The following is a 24,987-nucleotide window of genomic DNA, read 5'->3' as shown; positions in this document are numbered from 1 at the left end:
TCTCTCGAATGTGTGTGTGTGAAATGACATGAATGATGTGTGTTTAACGCCTTGCTGTTCTGCTCCGAACTGGGCTAATGAAGACGGGCCTACGCCATACAGTGTGTTATGAGGGAAATTCAGCCCGGGCAGCGGCACTACGGCCTACTCTTATATCGAATTCCAACTGTTAAGGGCTGTGCTGGGGGGGGGGGGATTTAAATAAAATAAAACTATCTACTTTTGAGGGTGCGGACTTTATCTGGAGAACCAATAATTTTAAACACATAACATTACATTGAACGACACTTTCTAGGCATTTTAAGCAATAACATTGCAGCCAATGATACACTAAGTAAGACTGTGGTGCTTCTTATAAATCATAACGTTTTGTTGTTGTTGTTTTTATTTTGATTGAAGCCTGATTCATTACAGGTCCCGGGCTTTAGAGCGGAGGGGACTCTTACGACAATCCCCGGATACATTTACTTGATCTGATATGTGCGTTGGTGGTGTCTGTATATTTTGTCCTGTCAGTAGGTTTTTCTTGTGCAATTGTTTGTGTGTCGTGTACTCCTTGCACTTACCATTAAAACTCTTGTGCTTTAACCAACTGAGACAAATTACTGCACCTACTTTTAAGTGAAACTACAATCTTTGAAATTGTTTCTATTATTATTTTTCTTAATTTGGTTCATATATAAAAACTATCATAATCTAATATTTTCCTAAAAATTTGTATCCTGATATTAAGAATTTGGAGTTCAGTACATTAGAACCAACATTCTTTTGTTGAAAGGGTTGTTGGCCACCAACAAATATGTTAATAAGACCAGGTTCTACAGCCCAGCCTTTTTTATCCAACCAAACAGCCATATGTTCAGCTTTAATCGTAAATGAAAAATGGATTCTGTCTTGTGCGAGGATTGGTAATCTTGAAAAATAAACCAACTGAATATTGGGAGTTATTACAGTTGCGTTGCACCATTTAATATAAACTTGAATGACTTCATCCGCAGTAATTTTCCCGATATTGAGGACACTGGCATTTCCGTGTACATCCTCTCCGGCTTTTAGTATGTACACTCCATCTTTCTGTGGTGTGTCTAAATGCAAGGACTCATACCAAAACTCGGTGTACGACAACCCGTATCCAAATGGGTAAAGCGCTGGTTGATCATCTCGTAGGTATCGATAGGTTCGACCAGCCATTGTATAATTAACCATTGGTGGAAGCTGATCTGTTGATTGGGGCCAGGTATACGGCGTCCGAGCAGCGGGTACTGAATACGGACCGTCGTTTATAATGATTTTTCTCAAGGCCGTCCCAGTGGCTTGCGCTGGGTAAAATGCTGCTATGATAGCTGAAATGCGTTCGCTGTGCTCCGCCCATGATAAGTCCACTGCACCAGCGTTGAATATAATGAGGATGATTTTAGCATCTTTTGGACTATAATTGATGGCATCTTTCAGCAATTGAAGTTGATGTCCCGGGAGACTAATATTAGATCTATCGCGACCTTCTTGTTCTACTTCTATTCCCAGTCCTAAACAAACGAACACAATTTCTGCATCATGGACCGCACTTGCAATGTCATTATATATATAGTGAGTGCATCGATTATCATTACAACCTTCTCCAGAGGTGATATTTCCGCCCAAAACTGACAGTCCGTCATATGGCGTGACCGTGAATTTGGAATCCATCTCTGGGGTATAATCTCCAAATATTTCGTTATTATTGATCATTGGACCAACTATAGCTATCCAGTTGTATGGTGCTTGACGTAAGGGTAGAGTGTTATTAAGATTCTTCAATAGAACAAATGATTTCATAGCTGCTTCTTCTGACAGATCTTGGTGCTCTTGGCTTTGTATTATAGAGAGATCCAAACTACGATATGGATTCATTTCTGGGGGGTCGAATTCACCCAGTCTCATACGTGTGTACCATAAAGGCTTCATTCTTTCAGAAATTGTCTCTTGTGACAATTTACCTTGTTTGACTGCATCGACCATGGAATAGAAAGCATTAGTGAAGTTAGACCAGTTTCCTGCAAAACATAACTTATAGAGTTGGCTATTTGGTAAACGTCGTGCTGATATTTTAAGTAATATTAAACACAATATTAAAATGTATGTCAGAAAGTAAATGCCACGGGATTGTTGTCAAAATTAACACACAAATATGCTGAAAGTTATCATCTAGATCATGCGAGGATTAATATTTCAAATATTATACTTTGACATGTTCTTTCTGGCGACATCATCACGCGTGTGCAGATGTCATCTTATTGTTAAAGAAAATTTTGAATAAAAAATAGCACCTAAGACAAAATTAACCTGCAAATGACTTAAAATAATAAGTTGCGTACACCCCTTTTTCTTATATTACAGTATAAATGCTATAATACATCTTACAATATCATGCTCTGTTCAGATTTGTGTAACATTAGGAGTTTAAAGAAGGATGGAGATCAGAAAAAAACGATTAATGTGATTTAATTATACATTTACCCGGTGATTGCGTGAAAATTAGCTGAATCTACAGACAATGCCCCACATCCCCACCCTCTGTACATTTTACAAAGACGGGATATGCAAGCGTTGGCTTTGAAACCTAGATAACCATAGAAAACGACACTTTTGTTTGGCAAAAAAGGCATAATAAGTTTATCCTTTGAGTTTTTAGTCATGATTTTTGACAATTTTCTGCAACTAGCCACAAGTGTAGAGGTATGGAGTCAGGAGCACGATTTATGGAGAAAGGCTGTTCCTGTCATCCATGGGGAAGACAAAATAACATTCTTATCATCAATAACGATTTGAAATGGTGTCCCTGACGCTGCATTTTCATACACAAACATTGTCCCAAGGTTCCGTCAGATCATGATTAAAATGCTTTCGGGTTGTCATTGGTATCTTTTCGCAAACCACATTCCTTTTTCTTTGGTTGTTATCAGAGCATCAAAGTGAACGCTCGCATATAGTATAACTTCAATATAAATGTATTTAAAACGTGATAAAATATCTTTAATCATCGACTCTGATATCCAGGCATCTAAAAACGTATCCTGCTTTAAAGTCACAGTGTCTCCAACCTAATGTTAATTTTTGCTTTAAACTGTACTATAATGTAAAACAAACCCCAGTGTAATGTCATATATTTCTATTAAGTTAAGACATAATTTTGCTTTAAAAGGTTAATAAAGGATGTGATTAATATTACTTTATTTTGTAAATACCTTTGGAGTGAAAGATATTCTGACGGTAAGTATATATCATCAATTATTCACGAGAAGTTGGTGTAAAAGGCCGATTTACATTTATGTGGATACTTATTTTAAATTTAAACAATATATTTTATATGGTTTTAAAAAACAATCGATTACATGTCCAGTTTAGTAAGTTCAAATTGATCTCAACTAGACGAAAATTACACGAAAATATTCCTAGAGCTAAGACAGGCTTAATATCATTGAATATCTTATTTAATGGCAACAAACGAAAATGAACGTTGACGCTTTGGTAGCAAACCATTAGCATAAGTGTTTCATTTTAGGATTGTTTTCTTCCTTTTTAAAATAAAAATAACTCATTTAATTTATTTAGCGTTTTTACACGTGGGAGTGTAAAAAATAGTTAAAATAAGTGCTATTAGTGAAATATCATTCTTCCATACTCACCAGCCGGAAGGTCTAGATTACAACCAGCATTAACGCAAGCAGCAACAGTGTCGACATTATTGCTAGTATAGTTATGGTAGTGTCTGACATATTCTACAGCCCCAGCATCACTGACGACATATCCAGTAAACCCCCACTCCTCTCGTAATATAGTGGTTAAAAGTTCCTTGTTAGCACAAGACGGAACTCCGTTTATGCTAGTGTAACTGCACATAATGCTATAGGAACCAGCATTAACACAGGCACGGAACGCCGGAAGGAACGTTGTCCTCCAATCTCTCTCATTCACTACAGCATCAAAAGAAAATCGATTTTCTGGGATGTTTTCTGGTCCAGCATACGCATCGAAATGTTTACATCCAGCAGTAGCTCGAGCATAACGGGGGTGATCACCCTGCAATCCCTGAACAAAGTTTGTTGCCATAATTCCCGTAAAATACGGATCTTCGCCATATGTCTCCTGACTTCGACCCCATCTGGGATCCCTAAGGATATTGATGACCGGACTGAAACAGGTTAGACCTTGGTGGAAGCCGTACAAACCGTGTTTTGTGTAATTGTTATTTTTGGCTCTTACTTCCAAGCTTGTCGCCATTGCAACACGATACAAAATATCAGTACTCCATGTTGCTGCTAATCCTATTGCCTGTGGAAAAGACGTTGCGTTACCTGCCCTGCCATCTCCATGAAGACATTCAACTGCCCAATCAATCTGTCCAATACCGAGGCGAGGTATACCCGGAGTACCGGTCGTGGTATTAGCCCTGCCTTTAGCCATCTGGTTCATCATTTCTCCTAAGGTTAATCGTGAAACTAAATCATCCACCCTTTCTTCCCACGATAAGGAAATATTCATAAATGGGTATAAGCATGCTGCAATGTCTATACAGAACAGACCCACCATCAATCCGGGTTTTAAACCTTTCATGTTAACGTATTATCTGAAATAATTCGCTCTTGCAGTATTCATTTCAACAACGTTGTTAAGATAGGCTATCTGGGTCATATTTGACGACTCCCATTAACGGCTTTTATATGGAAGACCAAATGGGACAATATTCATGATTCTTGTTTCTACATTCCAGTTTAAATATTTTAGACATGAACGCAACATTCTAAACTAATGATTCTTGTTTCTACATTTGTAAACACATTCGAAACACGCGTAGGTCTAAGTTGCAAACACTATCCTATAGTTATAGTTAATATGAAAAAGTAAACAAATAACTGAATAAATTCCATTTAAAACACAGCATTATCATCCATTTTTGTCATATTCGAAACACGTGTAGGCCTAGGTCTAATTTGTAAACATATGAAAAAGTAAAAAAATAACAGCGAATATGTAAGAAAGGCCTTTGTCCTAATTTTTCTAGCTGTTTAAATTATAGAAGTTATTTGTATTGTTATTATATCTCGAGCTTAATTTCTGTTTCATGCAACTAATTACTGTAAACACAACAGGGGCCCACTTCCACTCGTGAAAAAAATGTATACTTTTGATTTCTAATCTATAGTCTGTATCAAAGTTGTACACATACGCTAACGCCCTCTGGTGTAATAATGTTGATAATTCATTATATTTTTCTGGACATTTTCATTTCAAGATTTTAACTTCAAGACTTTTTGAAACGTAGAAAATATTTTCATAAGAGTTCAAATTCCAGATTTTTTAAAGATACTTTCAGAAAACAATGAATTGATTTCTTTGCCGTGTAAAATTAAGAAATTATTTTTTATTTTAATATTTAATGATATATAAAAGTTACCGATAAAACGCCGAAAATGAAACATAAAGTCAATTTTTTTGTTTAAAATGTAGATTTTGTGCATGAAATGTTGCCATAAGAATGTAGAAACAAGAATCATTAGTTTAGAATGTTGCGTTCGTGTCTAAAATGTTCATACTGGAATGTAGAAACAAGAATCATGAATGTTGTCCCATTTGGTCTTCCATACTTTTAATATATCACACATTGCCAAAGATTTTAGCTTTTTGACGTGCCTTGCAATATTTGACACCCCCAAAATACCAAAGGAAAAAATGCAACCCAGCGCGACAACTAAAAAAAGGCTTTATTGTAGTAAAAATTGTTTAAAGTTAATCAGGTGATATAGTGTGTGAAATACATTATTGGGAGAAAAATAACACTGACACGAGATAGTGGTTATCTTGTTACTCCTAACATATCTTATGATAATCAAATATCATAATATGGATGCTGAATAACTAGATTAAATTGATATTTAATATACATACTTCAACACCGTTTGAAGAGATAACAGTGTTTACACATTACATTGTAATATATTTTGAGAATTTCACTTATAATGGATTTGAAACCTCGGGAAAAACAATTCACCTGCAATAAGTCCAAAACCATAAAAAGGTCCAGACCACTTTTATTTTCTCCGCTTTTCCTTTGTGATTAGTGTTTTGTTAAGAATCGAAGAAAAGAGTTGAATTGCCATTTTCTTCCTATTGTCAATTAATATCCACGATTTTGAGTTAAGAGGTTGATTATATTTAAAGTAGGGCACGTTTACTAGTATGCTAATTTCAGTTCGTTTATCTCAAAATTTTCATTGTGAAACTCGTGTGCTTTTGGGCACGGCGCTGCAACATTGTAGATGTATTTTCTAAGAAATCAGTAACATATGATATACTAACAGGATACCCGGCGTCGCCCGGGGATCACGAAATTCGAAGAATAAGGCCCAAGACTCAGCTAATTCAGGTAGCATCGACATGAAACCTGTAATGTTTGTTCTTTGGATAGTAGGGCATCGATTGACGTCACAATTCCAAGATGGCTGCGATGACATACTCGAATCCTGGTCCATAGAACGTTCGTACTTGTTGTCTCCCGCCTTTCGAAGAAAGCGTGGGATTATTAAAATTGGTCCGTCCGTCCGTCCGTTCGCCTGGCTGTCCGCAACACTTTTTAGGATACAGCAACTCTTGCTTCTAATTGAGATAGAATTTTCAAGCTTGGTGTTTATTAGGCGAATGCCTTGATGATGAGCATTTTCTGCTTAGGATAAGCAGAGATTCACAATTCGATTGGTCGATGCTTTGGGGCACGCTAACTTTTCTGAAACTTGCGGTAATACCATGACTAAGGTCGATAATGAGCGTTTTCGGCACAGGTTAAGCAATTTAATTGGTCGGGACTTTGGAGCTCGACAACTTTGATTCTTGTTGAGTGAGAAAGGTGGAACTTGGCGTATGTCATTACATCAATACCTTGACTAAGTTCGATAATGCGCATTTCCTACAGTTTCATTACATCAGTACCGTGACTAAGTTCAAAAATGAACATTTTCTGTGTCGATATTTTGGGACATGATAACTTTGATTACAATTGAGAGAGAGAGAGAGAGAAATGGTGTTTAACGTCCACTCAACACAAACTAGGTCATTTCGGGACTAACATATGGTTTAATTTTATTTCAATAATTCGCTTGCGCGCAGGGGTCTTTAGCAGTTGGAGGAAACCGGAGAAAACCCACGAGGTTGGACAGGCGACCCTACTCCTTGTCACGTACAACCGGGGATTCGAAACCACGCCAGTCGACTCAATGACAGACTTTATGATACAGCGCGCACACGCTAACCATTCAGCCATCCAACCCCCCTCAATTGAGTGAGAGTGGTAATAATGAGCTCCAATAATGAGCATTTGCGGTTCACATGAAGCCCTGATAATCAAAATGGTCGATGCTTTATAAAAATATAAGTATGAAATTTTTAATTTGGTGGGGACACCAACCTCACTGATGGCTTGTTTTATATGATTTGGCTTCATTTCTTCAAATATGCACTGAGCTTAATGTTTGATACATACTCGAGAGACATAATTATTTCAAAACTCCAAAGGGACAATTTTAAAATGTCAACAATCTTTACATGGTGTAAGTAGTAACCCTAAGATTTCACAATCGTTTTGATAGAAATATGTACAAAAGGTATCTGATTTATTATAATACTGTAATAATTAAGCTATTTCAATTTTTTTTACAAAGTACGACATGAGAGGTTTAGCTTGAACAAAGCTTGGTATCTACATGTTGATTTCTTAATGTTTCCATGTAAATTATTCATAACGCTGCAACAACATTTGTTAAAGCCGGTGATCGTAGGACAATATCTAATTTTCACGGCTTAATTCAAATTGGTTATAGAACGTCTAATTTATAAAAAGGCAAATCTAGAATATCAACTGTAGATAATCTCCTCTTTGATTGACATTTAGTAATTGAACATATTAACACACAATTACTGAGTTTAATACCAAGCGACGTTTCGACGAAGATATTCTCGTCTTTATTAAGCAAATGAGACGGGTATGTGAATAGTAGGCAAATATATACAGAATATGCAACAAAAATAGCAATCAAATACAATTAAAACTTAACACTTGATTTGATATTTGTTTATTTGGTGCAATGTCTATTTTCTGTCTTGTCCGCAGGTTTATCTTGTAGATTTTTGTTTTGCGCGTAGTGCGGTCCTCCTGCACTTAATATTTGATTAAGGGCCATTTAAAACTAAACCTACACAACGGAAACTCTTACAGGGATTAAAAGGGGGGGGGGGCATATTATTTAAAACGGTCAATGTATTAACACTATTATTAACCAATTAACCTGGGCTATAGATAAACAATAAGTGTAAATGTATGAGAGTATGAGTGAACAAGAGTGATCGCTGATGCAAGGGAGAAGGAAAAATAAAACATATATTAATTCAATAAACAGAAAATCATGAAAGGTAAAACCTATTATTAGACTGTAAAACTGGAAGGGGGAACCGTAAATATAGTAATTCAATAAACTGAAAATCATGAAAGATAAAATCTCTTATTAGACTATAAAAACTGGACGAGGGAAAACGTAAATAAATCAATTCAATAAAATGAAAATCAAGAAATGTGAAATATATCATCAGACTGTAAACCTGGATAAGTACTGAAAACCAAGATGTGTAAATGGTATAATTAGACTGTGAAAAATCTGGATAAGCACTGAATTAGAACAAAAATATAAATTCTAAGTTCGTCATAAGCTCCTGAACAAAGTGGTCGATGATGCAAGGAAAACCATAAATGTATTATTAATTCAATAAGCTGGAAATCATGACAGATAAAACATATTATTAGACTATAAACCTGGTTGAGGGAAACCGCAATATATTAATTCAATGAATTAAAGGTCAATAAATGTGAAATATATTATCAGACTGTAAAACTGGATAAATACTGAAAATCAAGATATGTAAAATGTATAACTAGACAAGCATTGAAATGTATTAAGCTAAAAAATCATGAGAGATGAAACCAGCAGATAATAAACCTGGACGAGGGAAATTGTAAATATATTTATTCAATAAATTGAAAGTCAATAAATGTGAAATGTATTATCAGACTGAAAAGAATTGGATGAGTACTGAAAATCAAGATATGTAAAAAAAAAAGAAGCGTATAATTAGACAGTAAAAAATGGGTAAGCACTGAAATAGAACTGAAGTATTAGAATCAATGTATGAGTTGGCCATAAGTCCTTGGTATAAAGAGTCCCACATCATGGTTTAACTTGGGTTTGGTGCGTTTTATATTGATGGCCCCAAGGCGGCAATGTGGATTATCTCAGGCATCAAATCACGAATATACTTTTGAAAATCAAACCTCAACCAATAACCTATCAAAATCCCAACAGCAAAATTCTTAACCCGTCTTTTGGCACCACTTGTAAATCAGCAGAGTCTTTCATTGCCGCTTCCAGCCATGTTTGCCATAACCTGGCAACAGTCCCATCAACCGGCATCATTCTTTCCTACGAGGTAGTAGACTTTTTTAGCAATATCCCCATAGCCCAGACACTCCGAATACTTAAAAAGAAAGTCAATGACTTAGAGACCCCACTGGACACCAATTTAACCACTGATAATATCATTCAACTGTTACGTCATTGTATAACTGCCACTTACTTTAGATGGTGTGATGAATATTATCAACAAATACATGACCTGCCTATGGGTAACCCACTATCGCCACTACTGTCAGAAGTATTCATGGTCAGCTTTGAAACTCATGTATTGCTGACTTCCCCATCAAACCCCTTTCTTGGTATCGCAGGGTTGATGATGCATTTATGGTCCTCAATCAAAACGACAACCCAGAAACGTTACTCCAACATCTGAACAGTCGACAAACGAGGATAAAATTCACAATGGAAACGTCGCTTAATATTACACTCAGTAATTGTGTATCCATAAAATTTTATCTTGTGTAGATAATCCGTTGGTTCAATTCAATCGGATTGAAAGAGATCCTACCAAAATTGACTTACTTGTATCATATCCCCCCCCCCCCCGTTTATCGGGTAGTCTGCAGAGGATGGATTTTAATTGTTATGTTTTTTAGGGCCATAAAATCTTAGGCCAAACTCTTAAAACAACTATTATAAAGGACTACGGGGAAAACACCCTATCATCGGCATAACAATGTCGATTTAATTGGATTCCAATTTTGGGATCATAAAATCGTAGTCTAACCTCTATATTAAAAAAATCATTAAAGATGGGTTCCCAGAAAAGTATTTATCGGGTGGTTATTTCCAATAAAAGTATTGCAATTTTGGTATATATGTAAAGTAGAGATATCCAATACTGGATTCCCCGAAAAACATTCATGGGGCGTATACAGGACAAAAATGTAAGGGTTCCCCTAATCAACAGCCCGACGATTAGGAACTTCTGCACGCGTGATGTCAAAGGTCACAAGCGAACATTGAGCGTTTGATGTACAAGTTGATAAATTTTATGAAGAGTTAGACGTACAATACTTTCTGAGATAAAAATGACGGAAAAAGACGCGGGTAGTGGATAATCCGAGAATTTAGTTAGGATTCGATATTTGTAAAAAAAAATAGTAAGCGATTAAAGACAACATTGTCTTATGTATGCAATGAATTCTCCTCTGACTCCCAAGACGTGACGTAAACATGACCTGGTTTGATCGAATTTTAATAGCAGGGCATTCCTTCGCAATTACAATGTTTGAGAAGGATTTGAAGCATAATTATGACAAATTAATTAGTTTGAATATGTTTTTGGTCCATATATACCATTAAATCACCCAGTTTGTACGCGGGAACCCATCTTTAAAGACTACGCGGAAATCGGGTTGTCTACTAACATTGTGTTAAATAAAATCCTCTATAGCCTACAATTAGATATTCCAACGCACACATTTTGTACATGAACAAGCTATTAGTCTCAGTTCTTTCTATCTCATACTTCCCAGCAAGATAGCTTGCGGAAGTCTACACTACCTTTATCTTTTGAAATCGGGTGAGCCCAGAAGCTCCCCTAACTCTCTCGAACCTGCAGGAAATATGGGTTTTATAAACATTCTAACAATAGTCCTGACGCTGAGTAGCATCCTGTATACATTTCTCTTTTACAGTGAAACTTTAGATTTTCCAGTTCTATATGCGGAGACGCTTGGAAAAAATCTGGCTAACACTCCTAGACCATGTGCATTTTTTTCTGCACAGCCAAAATTAATGATAATGACTTGCCGTCAATGCAAAGTTGCAAAATTCAGTTTTCTTGGAATAATGCAAGAGTTGACAGCATATGATTAAAATGGAACATTTATTTATCCAAGTTTTACTGAAAAATCACTTTCAATTTGAAAGTAGGTCAGAAGTTTCCTCATAGAGACATTTAGTAATTCCATGCCTTAAATTCATGATTACGGGTATTGTAGAGTGGCCGTTGGGCCAAACAACGGCCAAATATCATCAAAAGTTTCCCCTGCCGTCAAAAGTAGTATTTTGTTTTTGTTATAATTAATATTTTTATTCATTAAATCTGTATGGATTGGGTAACAAGCTATGCATATGTGTATCCCCTACCTCTGATACATGTACACATTACAAATATATACATACATATAATTACATAAATATACGATACATAATGAATAAAATAAAGACATTTTATAGTAAATATTTTGGTGGAAATCTATTTAAAAATACTGCTTGGTAATGTGGTTTATGGTAAGGTCTGTACAACACACAAACGTCCAATAAAGCAGTGATATGTCATGAAAAACGATCCATACAAAAACCTCTATTAGACGCAACGCAACACTTACTTTGTCTCTGTCCTTCTTGACGGGTGTGTTAATCTGGAGGTTTTGCCGGTCATTTTGAAAATATGCAAATTAGGTCTATTTGGACAGGGTTGAATATGGTCCTACCGAATAGCTTGCTATCAATGACCCATGCTTAGACACCAAAACAAACTTTATATCACACTTACTTTCGGTGTTGGAACAATTTAACCAATTATGGTCAATACTACTTTTGGTGGAAGGGGTAACTTTTGTTGACATTTGACCCAACGGTCACTATACAATACCCTTAATCATGCATATGATGTATGAAATTATTAAAGGTCTCTATGAGGAAACTTCTGACCAATTTTGGTTGTTTTATCTACAAAATTGGGTGTATTGAGAGGTGGTCAGATTTTGAGGAAAATTTGGCTATATAGGGTATTTCTCGACTGAAAATGATATTTTATGGTGTTGAACTATGTTTAAAACATGTTACTTGTGTCTAAACACAACAAATACACGATCCATTTAAATCAAATTCTACCAACTCTTGAATTATTCCAAGAAAACTGAATTTTGCTTTTTTTGGCCGATTGACGACAAGTCACTATCATTAATTTGGCTGTGCAGAAAAAATGCACTTGGTCTGGGGGTGTTTCCAGATTTTGTCCATGCGTCTCAACCTATACAACAGGAAAATCCAAAGTTTGGTTGTAAAAGAGGAATGTTCACAGAATGTTTACCGGAGATAATTTACAACATATAGATAAATGGGTAATTTTTTCAACAACCATAATTACCTAGTTTATTCATACGGGACGGGACAAACATGGCTTAGATAATAAATTCATTAAACTATTTTATGGGGTTACACGACAAACTCAGTCTATGTTATCTTTAAGACGAAGAAAACAATATTACTTTGAGTGGTTTTAGAAATAAGGTTTAGCGTCTTACATTTCCGCACCAACCTTGCAGGTTGTTGTGCGGAAAGTTTAGTCTTGATAGCTAATATACCTCCTACCCTTCGAATTGCCAAGGGAACTTTTACCTGAACACTAACGTGTACAAATTTGGTCGTTTGATCGACACACCCAGAACTCGAGCGTAAATCCTGAAAATAAATAAAATATATCAACTCCTTGGCATGGCTTGCCGTTACGTTAAAGTTGTACTCACCATCTCTGTGAAGACTATTCTTTTTAAATATTAAAATTGAAATCTATCCAGATATATCAAAGTAACAAAAAGAAATTTAGAGCACCACAACTAAACGTCCATCAAATTTATTCCTGTCCGGTTTCTTGGTTTGACGAAAATGCAGAGACAACTGGCATATGAACGACAAAGCTTTATATTAGGGGTGTAAATTATTTAGTAGCTATTACTTAGATCCGCTCTCATAAGTGTGTTATGACATTTCGCGGTCTGTGAAAACAGAATACGATACGGATAATAGTATTATGTCGAAATAAATTCAATTATCGTCATAAATAATATAAATCAAAATATTGAAAAGTAGTATTTGTAGGAGTTGTTTTTAAATTGACAGCGGTAGAAAAATACCAAAAGACCCACACATTGGGGTGGTAGCCACATGTTAATGGACATCGAAGCACACTTTCCAGGGTTTATTCAGTAGGTGTATTACATTTTCATTCATAAAACGCCTATGATCCAACATAAAATCTATAAAGATTGTCAAAGGTGTGTAGTTCTTTTATCATATTTAATGGCGCAATTTTTCGTAATCATATTCCGATGTATATATTGCGACTTACCATTTTTAAAACATCCGTACCCCGTAGCCAAGTATTTATCAACATCTTTGGGAAAACATTCATAATTGCTGACAGCTTTGATGACGAAAAACATAAGAAGTCTCCTTGGAAAAGAAATGTCTTTAATGGAGAAAAATGGTCTTTTATAGACTTCATTTTCAAAGTATACAAAGTGCCAAGACGTTTCCCCCCACAAGGGGGTGATTTCTCGCGTAATACTGTAAAATATATGCTCAGGGCTCGTTGTTTTCCGATTAGAAATATATTATATTATACCATATCTCTTGAACCTAGACATTATTCTATTTCTTTTGTGGAAAATTAAAATGTTTTGCGTATTATAAATTCCTTATACCAATTGAACATTCGAATAGATTTATAAGATTGAACATTCCGGTTTTCATAAGCTGATATGAAAGAAAAATAGACATCTAAAGTGAACAGTAAGTCATTTACTTCATCAGACAAAATGTTCATGATTTACTTCCTTTAGCCTACTGCTCAAACATAAAACGTTAAACTAACACATGGACCGCACTTCTTGGGCTTTGCGGTCCAAAGATAAACAGTCTAAATTAAAACAGAGCCATGTTCATAGACTGTACTAGTACTGTCCAAACCCAAAGGGCCAAAAGAAGAGGTGGCTTTTCCTTCTTGGGCTTTACTTGATGTACAGTCTAAACATAAATAGTCAAAATAACAAACTATGAGTCACTGTATTGTCCAACCATATACAGCCAAAAGAAGAACTGAGTCATATTTCTTAGGCATACTAACATACGAGCAAAACTGGTGGTGTTAATTCAATTTTAAACCTTCTCGTTTTCCCGGTAATAACACGGGCAAAACCAGAAAGTACACCACGATTTTTGCTCGTATATTATTATGCCTAAGAAAGATGGCCCAGTTCTTCTTGGACTGTACACCAAGGAAAGCCCAAGAATAATGGCCCAACTATTCTTTTGGCCTTTTGGGTTTGGCCAGTAAAGCCTATGCATTTAAAAATACAATTATTCCCATGACAACAGACTCCCATTATCTAGTCATGGTACCGAAATACTCCTTAGCAGAGTCCTGGATGTCAGTGAATGATGGTCAATAGCATACGGTATAGACAGCAATTTCTTGTACATCGGATTCGTCGGCATTATTACGTAGTTTACTACAAGGTTTTGCCCTTGGCTTAGTGTTGTTTACTAAGTATACAATGCGGTTCGGTGGTTATTTACACGAACTCACAATAAGTAAATTAGAGCACACAGCTAGCATACTTTATTCAAATTGAAAATGTTTAACAAGCCATATGTTATCTCAGTTTCGACCCTTTTTTCCATCTTGATTATTGCAACAACTTTCCGCAATGTCAACTTTAACGGGTACAATGCGTGCATAAATCTACTGCACGTTGACCCAAGCTCATAGATCCAACCACATCACACCCATTCTAAATCATCTTCACTGGCTCTGTTTCTGCTCGAAAATATGTTTATTTATTACACTGCTTCTACTTGTTTGACCATGCGTTGGATAAAAGAAATCGGCGAACTTATAGAATGACAATTTTTGGTTACAGTTCGTTGGAACCCATGTCTGTAAACCTACGTCATCATTCAAGCAAATTTGATAAAATCGCTTGTTTGAAACTGAGAGCTAAATACTCTTTATGTAGATATGTTTGTTAAACACTACGTTGGCTTTATAGAAATGGACATTTATTATTATAGAGTGTATAGCATTGTCGTATTTATGGAAATATCGCTTAAAATAAAGACACGTTTTTTTAGCAGCGAAAACAGATTGGTCGTTTAGCTCTTTCAGCATCGGCATAATTTATATTTAATTTAAATGTATATTTCATTTGATTCTAATTTGTATTCCCCTTTGGGGCTGTGGGCCATATTTAGTTGCAAAATAGGCTTAAAACTTCGATTTGTATCTATTTAGTTTCACGTTATAGGAACAATGGTCATTAAAACATTTTGTTATTTATCCAAATGAATGGGTTTGTTCTGAAATAGCAGCACACATCCTAAAATCTTTACAAATCAGAATATATACCCATTCGCTTGGACGTTAGCCATGAAAACAAAACTAAAAGCCTTGTTAGTTTCTTTCAATAAAAGCTAAACATGAAAATGGTTTTTGTACTGAAGTGGCTAAACGATCAGATTATTTATTGTCTGGGCAAGAATTTAGTCGAAGACGAGGATAAAGGCCAGATAAAGGTGGGAGGTCGTGATTGTGAACTGTAATCAATATAAGGTAACATCATTTTAAAACCGATAAGTAGACTACAATGAAAACTATTGTTAAAGGCACCAGAGACGAGATGGTATCACACGCACTTCAAGTCGGAAATAATTTATCTGATTTAAACCCACTCTTTTCAATGAAAACACGAGCCGTACAATTCTGTATTCTGTTTGTGTAAATATTTTTAAACCTCGAGTATGGTGAACGAACGTTAAAGTTACAAACGTTCTTTGTTGTCGTTTTGATTTTATTTTTTACTTTTTTATTTTTTGTGTTCTAGTTGGGTTAGTAGCCTATCTGTGTTTATTGCCATTCACGAAATGGACACTCTTGACACTTATTATATTCAGTCGTTACGGGTGAATTAATACATTTTTAACTTATAAATTCTTACTAAACGATCAATTCACAATAATAATTCATTGAAAGGCAGTCATACGATAAGGGTCATTGACCTTCCGTGAGTGTACTACAAGCTCTGAAAAATCCGAGCAAGGCGCTTTCAAATATTTAAATAGAGTTGTTCGGGCTTTCCTGTACCCGCGATAATACACAAAACGCATTATAAATGTACACATTATTAACGACTTTTAAGAAATTATACTGCAATATCGAAACCTAACCTAGACGCCACATTTCCATATTTCCTGAAACAGGTTATTTTTATAGGCTCAGGCTAAAATATAATAATTTTATACACATTACTGGTTGCCATGGCCATGTAACGAATTTTATCCCAATAACTTTATGGGTTTAAAAATTAGAATTAGTTTCGTAATTTGAATTATATGGAATACAATTACTCTTAGTATCACTTTTCATTATGGGTATTTTGACTTGTGACTAATCTACTTGGGGTGAGGCTTAACGTTTGCCAGTTAGATCATAAGGTCTGTCATTGGAGTCGTTTCGATCCCAAAATTGTACGTAACAAGGAGTTGGGTCGTCTTCCCTACCTCGTAGGTTTTCCACGGGTCTCCACCTTTCTATAAAATTCCGCCTTCGTCTATGACCCTTTAACCTCCAACGAGGAAGCTTATTCTGTTATTTCCTAGAAAGTGTTAATTGTGTACCCACGGCCACAGAACTAGAATATGTAATGGCTTATCTCCAGCTTTGTCGTCGAGTTTATTGAAAGTATAATGTCCATATACGAAGATCAGATAGATCAGCAAATATTAAAATAATTACTGCCATTATTGGGTTACTGTCGTGTTCTGTGTCATATAGTCAAAGTCAAACGAAGTGATAATGAGTATTTCTGTTCTGTGAATATTCTATTTCATACGCAAAATAAATTTTAGTATGTTAACTTAGACTGAACTTCGATAAAATGGTCGATTTGCAATTATGATATATGTGTAATTACAGTAACGAAACCCACAAGGAACCTACTACTAAATCCGAATATATTATGAAGTTTAAGTAACCATATTAGTGGTCGGACAATGCACTAGATCGAGGTGTCTATGTCGTTATGTTACTTCCGTTTTTAGAAAATTCCGATAGTTTCCTTGGATCACGACATCAATATTTTTTGCTGTACCACTATTTCGTTTTCATTCCGGGTTTTGATTTTGGGTTGCCAACTCTTTGTTTTCTGATTATCAGTCTTACTCAGACTGTTATTTTATATTACATAAATTTGAGTTCTCAGATATTTTATATCACATCATTTATTTTTCAGTTATATTAAATTACATAAATGTGTTGTCCAGTTATTTTATACATAAATATGTTCAGATATTTTATATTACTTAAATGTGTTGTTCAGTTATTTTATATTACATTAATGTTACATAAACTTATTTTTCGATTATTTTATATTACATGATTTCGTAAAACACGAAAGGTTCTCCTTTCATATCACTGTAGCGATACAGTAAATTATAGTATTACGCACATAATGGTCACAGTAAGGGTATGCCGCTTCTGCTTTTGCCGCTTTCGTGTCCTGTGTGAATTTTTAAAATTTGACCAACCCTTTACTGAACTACCGTCAACTAAATAAATTAACACCTATGGTCTTATAAAAGTCACGATTTGATTTATGACAAAAACTGACAGGGGTTAACGTCCTACTTTTCAGCGGCAATCGGAATAATAAAGACGGACATACGCCATACAATGTGCTATGAAGGATATTTTACCCGGACAGTAATTGAATTCCAACTGTCAAGGGTTCTTTTACGTTCACTCCAATGCGCACAAAGGACCTCAATTTTTTGCACCCTTCCGAAAGACTCGTGCAGGGCTTGACAAATACAGCTGTCTAGTCGTTCAGATGGGACGAAAAGCCGAGTTCCCGTGTGTACGTTGGCGTGCACGTAAATTATCGCTTGACATTGCACACTGTCTGCATTAGACCAGGCGGAGCGGAACAGTAGGACGTCATACCCCATTTCATTTCTTCCGAACGACTCAACACTGTTCCTTACCAGGCCCACCGCGTCTCTCTCTCTCTCTCTCTCTCTCTCTGCCGAAGTAATACCCCAAGGCATAAACACCTAAATAGCCCCATTCATTACATTATGGATCAATGCTTTTTTTCCCCATTTGTTCAAATGCATAACGCTGTACAAAATGGTTTTTCAAATATAATTTATTAATTAGATAAATATCAATCAATCAATCAGGGTATTTTTGAAAAATAAATAGGCTTTTAACACTTATCATTAATTATCAATAGGTTTCGATTTCTGCTAATAATCATTTTGGAATTCATGATATATTTATGTGGAGATAGGGTATAGAATTGCTGCTTTTAATAGTGTTGGTTTGTCACACCTTTAGCTTGAATAATTAATTAAACGGTATAATATAACGCATTGCTTCTCGGGTATAACTGTTATAGATAGCGTCAACTTATTTTCAGCTCAGATACAACCTGAATAGAATTAACAACGCTTCTCTGAAACTCTTTTCTAGTAGGTAAGTTTATCACATAATTATCATTTTACGCTTAGAATATGTTTTAGCGTGAAACAGAAACGGTGGAGAAATCCACTGAAATTATTTCTGAATTTCGTCAAATTAATTAAAGATACATTATGGGAGATTAGATAAAGAGCTGGTAGTTCTCCTCATTATAATAGTTATAAACTATATAAAGGGGATTTGCTGAAAATTTCAGACAAATTGATCCACTCTGAACCGAGATTTTAGCGATTGAATTTTGGGCCTAGCCTCGATCATCATTACTAAAGTCGGTACGATAAAAAACATAGTCTCACTTATCCATTTTTTTATTTAATCAGAAGCAGCATACCGGGTTATAATCCAGTAAATATCGCAGGCTAGCGATGCCATCGAGAGTTGATTATGGTCTGGATAAGTTAATTAATGTCTAATTAATAATTTAGATAACATTTCAGGCCTAAAGAAAGACCTACAATTGGCAGATTTAGCTCTTGCATAATGTATGTTTAAACTATTGCATAAATGTATTAGACTTAATTAACCGGTTAGATTTTAAATCCCACTAACTCTCTGTTGGGGTCTATTACATGAGGGTTTCCTATTTTGTTTAGTTGAACAGAAAGAACGCATTTGATGTTTCAAATAACATGTATGTATGCAATATTTTGTTTCCTTTATAAGATATGTTAATAAGGCATTACATGTTCCCCTTTGAAAAATACCAGTTAATAGATGACGGAAATGACGCGGTATTTATATTTTGGTGCTTAACTCTTGAAGTTATTTTTAGGCAGGTGTTTTAACTCGACTCAACAACGAATCTCAGTTTTCAATGTTTCATACATATTTTAGAGAAAAAAAAATCTGGTCAATCACATAATGAATTATATCCTTATATTTCTAAATCTCTACTCGTCAGAAGATCTAACATGTTCATAACAGTTGCTCATTTTAGATATAGATAGGTCGTTGGTAGGTCGAGTGGTCTAATGCGTGCGCTTTAAATCATTGAATCAAGTGGTGTGGTTTCCAACCCAAGCTTGTACCTGAAAGGCGTAAGGTCGCCTGTGCAGCCTCGAGGGTTTTCGACGGGTCATCCGGCTTCCTCCGACTGCCGAAGCCCTCAACGCACAGGCGAATTATTTAAATACATTTGAATCATATGTTAATCTTGAAATGACCTAGTTTGTGTCGAGTCCGCCATCTTGGAATTCTAAAATTTGTCATGCCAATTGGCAATTGTCCATGGAAAAAGTATACTTGAATTGGCGGAGCCTTGGGCGTTTTTCGAAGTCGCCCCCAAGAAGAACAGCAAGATTAGTAGCGCTCACGGACCATTTGCTGGTCCAAAAACTGTCAGAACTAACACCCAAAATTTCAAAAAAAATAATGTGATTAGCTTCCCAAATCCATTTCCGAAAAGCACTTCATAACTGGAAGTAAATGCGGGTGTTGTGCACGAGACATACAATACTTTGTACAAATTCTTACAATTCTAGAAAAAGATAGCAAAGTATAAAATTCAAACGGGAAATACGCGGTCCGTGTGTATGTTTGAATATGGCATGATAGGAAATTAAAAGTCTGTAACATCTCCGTGTTGCTCCGAATTATTGATTTCTCCAATAGTTCTAGTGGTTTGATTTGGCTTGGAGTTTTATTTCTAGTCCCTCGTTTTAACATCCATTGAGGGAGTTGCGATCAAGGAACTATATAGACTTTCGACTAAAATTTCCAGATGTTGCTGTTAGAACATAAGACTCGAATGACATGGAATATATTTTATAACAGTCGGGTATCTATTGCTCATGTTGATCAGCTTTCTGTAAAACATTACCTCCTGGAAGGCTTTATAACAATCCACCAGCTTAATATATTTATAATTCGAAACTTTACGAGCTGATACACGAGGACCTATTCAAATTAGCATTTTAACAATGGATTTGAGCTTTTTGATATTGTCATCGTATGAAAAAGTCATTTTACAAATTATATACCTTGATTATGTATGAGTTTGTAAACGTGGTGATTTGGTCAAATGTACATTTTAAATTGCGATTTAGATTTTGCGGCATGAAAAGAAAAAAATATAAAAAGACATTAAAGGTCATCTATGCATATGCATAGAGCTCATGCAAAATTGGGGCCATAATGGCTGTCATATTGGAATCGTCGAAAATAAATTTGTAGTCAATAAACAGAATCAACGTATTTTTTGTAAAAAAAAATCCGACCAAAGACACAATAGAAGGCACCCTTGTCCGCTTGTCCGGGGGGGGGGGGGCAAGAAATTTCGGGATGGCATGTACAGTGAGAGTGGTTTGGTGAAATAATCAGCGCATAATAGATCATATGTTTCCATGGGGGAGGGGTTCCCATTACTCTCAGCAAATCTCATTATTTATCTAGCAAGATTTTAACTTAAAATAAAAACTATATCATCAATGCAACACCGGACATCTAAGCTAGTACGTGCGTATACGATAAAATGAAAGTTAGTCATATTTTTTAATAATATCCATAATCTTTATGCGGAATCATTCAGATCCCCAATATTCTTTGGGTTCAAATGCTTTTCCACAATTATCGTGACTATAGACCAAAATCTGGCAAAAAATGTAAATTCGGATCTTTTTCGTCAAGTCTCTACAACAGAGTTAACAAAAATTGCGTAGGGTCCAGTGCAGTCTGAAGCTCCCAGAAAATAGATTCGAGGTATATTCAAACTTTAACCTTGGTACGAATCCCAGACAAGACAAGTTGTCACTAATGTATGAATGATCTCACATTTCCTGACCAATTGGCGGTATTATACACATATAGATGTCTATCAGCAGAGTTCAAGCCAATGTCAAAATTAACCACGGAGTTCTTTTGGGTGTAAAAGGGCCCTATCGAACACAACGACATGGAGTTAAATGGGCCCTCCGACTGTGCACCGAACGAGGACCCTAAGAATGATCTGCATATTTTCAAATCTAAATTAGAATATCTCGGTCATCCAATGGAACTTTGATCTTGTACTCAACCCAACATGTGGTGGGGACTGAATACGTTTCGGAGATCTGAACAAAATAAGAGGGAAGCTTACAATGGTCCGTATAGGTATATTGTACAATGGAAACTCTAAAGGCTATGCGTAGATTGAAATCCTAAAATGGCGCGAATCTTAAAAAATAAGAAGAAGAAAGATGTGACCGGGCTTAACCAATATTTGATATGCCAAGTTCATTAATGGAATATAGAAGCAAATTCAAACACCTGCGTGCCTATCTATAATGAACTGTCGGGTATCCATTTTGAAAAGTTTAATTAAATTCAGAACATTTCAAAAGCTAAAACATTTTTTCTAGAAATTTACTTCATCCCGAATGAACCAGATGCGAACATCATTATTTAATGAATTGGACTTTTAATATTCGGAATAAATCAAAGGCATTAATGTTATCGGTGTTATTATATTTCATTTAATGAACGTTACATTACACCGTGGGTGTATACTCCAACAGAGGGTGGTGGACTTTCCATAATTAATAAATTAAACCAACTTTGTAGATACGGTAATTTTTATTGTGAATTACCAAAAGCTTCAATCTGCCGTGGCCCAATCGAGAGAAAATAGAACCATGAAAACATTTTTCATTCAGAATATCCGAAAGTTGCATTTTATGAAAGATATCATTTATGTTTAATGTGATAGGATCGGGTTTAAACATTATGTTCAATAATTCCGGAAACTACAACAATGTCATTCATTTTAACAATAAGAAAATTACTGACAGTGCATCCCCTTGTGGGATATTACATATTGTGAAAGTAATAGATAACTGATGATAGCGATAGCCGTAATGTGACAGGAGAAGAAAGGCTATGTCCTAAACCGTAACAATCCAACTTTGTTTCTAAAAACTTTCATGATATAAAATCCGTTACGGATCGAAATACATTCATACATTGACAATGAATTAAAACCTTTCTGTCATTTAGTGGAAACACGTAATCGATCGATTAATTTGACACACGTCTAATAGATTAATTCAAATGGTTTATGTGTGAAAGAAAACAACCTGGCATTAATCATGGGACACCCTGAACACAAATTTATCTAACAGGTCTCCGTTTCCTTTTAATTTTTCTCACAAATTTATCCTGAGTATATTTCATTTTTTGTCAATCATTTGACAATTTTGCGACCTATTTAAGTCTTATCTTTTTTTAAATTATGAGAAATGAAATGAAATGGTGTTTAACGTCCTACATTTCTAAACCAATCGGACTAAAGAAGACGGGCTATCGGCGAAAGTTTACCTGGAAAGCGGCGCTATGGCCTACTCTTATTTCGAATTTCAACTGTAGAGGTTTACTTGCACACCAACTTATGTACGGTATTTCGGTGGTTTCTCCCATTATATCGACTAGGCATTGTTCCCTGTCACGTCCTTTGTCCTACGTCGTCATCTCCAGAGCAAATAATATAAAAATGGATATTCTATCACAATGTTTTTTTCTATTAATAATCCTCTGGTACTTACAAAGTTACCCATATCCCAAAGTGTAAACCAGCACGTTTTGATTTCCATTTTAAATTCTGATTTTCTAAATAAATTGCTTAGATATTTCTGGTTTTTTTTTTCATTTTTATTTCCCTTTATTCAAAGTACGTATATCATTTCCCGAGACTCCCTGGGTATGTGATTAAATTCGTAATTTAACAAAGGTGTGAATTCATTTAATATTGAGGTAACACGAGCGAAATCAATAGGGAACCAAAGTAGATTAACAATAAATTTTAATTAAAATCTGAGACGGGCTTCAACGTTTTTAAAGTAACCGTTGTTACTTTAGTAGTATAAATCATTTCCAATAGTCACCAATAACATTTTAATAACATAAACGCTCTTCAAACATGACAGTGTATTCCAGATATGAAAAAATCCAAATTGCAATGTTATTAGAAAAGGTAATATAATTCTTAGGTGGTGATAATATATACGTTATTGTTAACATGTGATCCAATTCCGTGTCAGTAAAACATCTATTTCATGAAGGTTACACTATAATAACTTAATATATTAAATTTGTATTTTAAAAACAAATTGTGGCGACTAAGGCTTTAATAAATATATGTAGAACACGCACTGTTTTAACTAAAAAAGATATATTCACGATGTTTAGAATTCCTTCATTCAGAAAAAAGAAAGGTGAAATGAAACAGCGACGTAGACAGATATACAAAGAATCCTGGTAGTTCATTTCAGTTTGTAGAACTTATTTTAAAATCCTTGATCCCATGTAAGTGTTGAATGGTTTCGTATAGTAAACATTCGACGTGAAATAATTACGGAAATGTGAGCTCACTGCCATACTCTAAGAACTTTTAAGAAAAATGGCGATTGTCTCAGATCCTTTATTTACTACATCAAATCTAATCGTATACATTTCTAGGATATATTTGTTTTGATTGGATCACTCGGTGTAAAACCCTTTCATAGAACAGGGAGATATAACTTGAATTTGCCATGATTAAATGAGCCTTTGGTTATTTGAATACACATCTGATTTAAAATGAATTACTCGCTGAAAGTGGTAATGCTTCTTTAAAGCAGAACTATTATTAATTTATAACAACTAACCACGTCCATCATTCGAACGGATTTAAAACATGGTATATTTACAGCGGGGTCATAGATAAACAACGGGCATTATTCAAGAAGATTCAAGTACTAGAGCGTAAACATATTATTCAACAATTAGTATGATTAAAAGCTTATTTATGACTACAATTTATTCTAGCTTGCATACACGTATTGCCACTTTAAGTCAGTGAGTAGGTCTTTAGTGTGTGTGTGTGTGTGTGAAATAACGTCCGCTTCCACCAAAGGTGATATCGCAGACAAAGGTCTTTAGTATTTTATACAGGTTTATGTGTTCTATTATCTAACCTTTTGCTGTATTTGTTACAGTTAACACGAAATAACAGTCTTATTATATCAGTGTAATATCCAGAAAATAATTTCTTTAACAATCATTCTAGGTATTAAAGAAATCTAAACACTGTCATTTAACTGTCATAAATATTACTCGTCTAAATCTGATATTAGATTGTGGCCAAAGAAACTTTAATTGTCCAATAAGACACAATCTTTTAATCCCACAGAATGGCACGATACGGACCAATCACCGTTTATGTTGTATCGATATTGGTTGTGGGCGATAGGCTTATTTGTGATTTGTTGGTTG

At 35.2% G+C, this 24,987-nt stretch overlaps 1 protein-coding gene and 1 long non-coding RNA gene across 3 annotated transcripts in view; both read right to left on the bottom strand.

Moving 5' to 3' along the window:
* LOC126832676 (uncharacterized) overlaps positions 1-13,121 on the bottom strand; it is a 31,651-nt gene extending 18,530 nt beyond the window's left edge. The window contains exon 1 of the long non-coding RNA XR_007684798.2: positions 12,974-13,121. This is a non-coding gene — a long non-coding RNA (uncharacterized LOC126832676). The remainder of the gene's footprint in view (positions 1-12,973) is intronic.
* Positions 242-3,940, bottom strand: LOC126832672 (uncharacterized). Of its 2 annotated transcripts, none has more exons than XM_050563539.2 (2): positions 3,666-3,940; positions 242-2,033 (listed from the first exon to the last, which is right to left on the bottom strand). In XM_050563539.2, exons 1-2 carry the CDS (start codon positions 3,877-3,879, stop codon positions 697-699), a joined length of 1,551 nt encoding a protein of 516 aa, XP_050419496.1. In that variant the 5' UTR covers positions 3,880-3,940; the 3' UTR covers positions 242-696. The 2 variants fall into 2 exon arrangements, with proteins under 2 accessions (XP_050419496.1, XP_050419497.1); XM_050563540.2 differs by having other exon boundaries at positions 242-1,985.
* Positions 13,122-24,987: the final 11,866 nt, after the last annotated feature.

This window comes from Patella vulgata, chromosome 9 (assembly GCF_932274485.2).
Source record: "Patella vulgata chromosome 9, xgPatVulg1.2, whole genome shotgun sequence".
Taxonomy (NCBI): domain Eukaryota; kingdom Metazoa; phylum Mollusca; class Gastropoda; family Patellidae; genus Patella; species Patella vulgata.
This window is presented reverse-complemented; position numbering and strand designations above follow the sequence as displayed.

What these genes read in the sequence shown, in the direction of transcription:
- LOC126832672 (XM_050563539.2), bottom strand. Translation starts at nt 3,879, where the DNA reads ATGTGCAGTTACACTAGCATAAACGGAGTTCCGTCTTGTGCTAACAAG. An exon ending in TAATCTAGACCTTCCGGCTG is followed by an intron (nt 2,034 to 3,665) that starts GTGAGTATGGAA and finishes TATGTTTTGCAG; the next exon opens with GAAACTGGTCTAACTTCACT.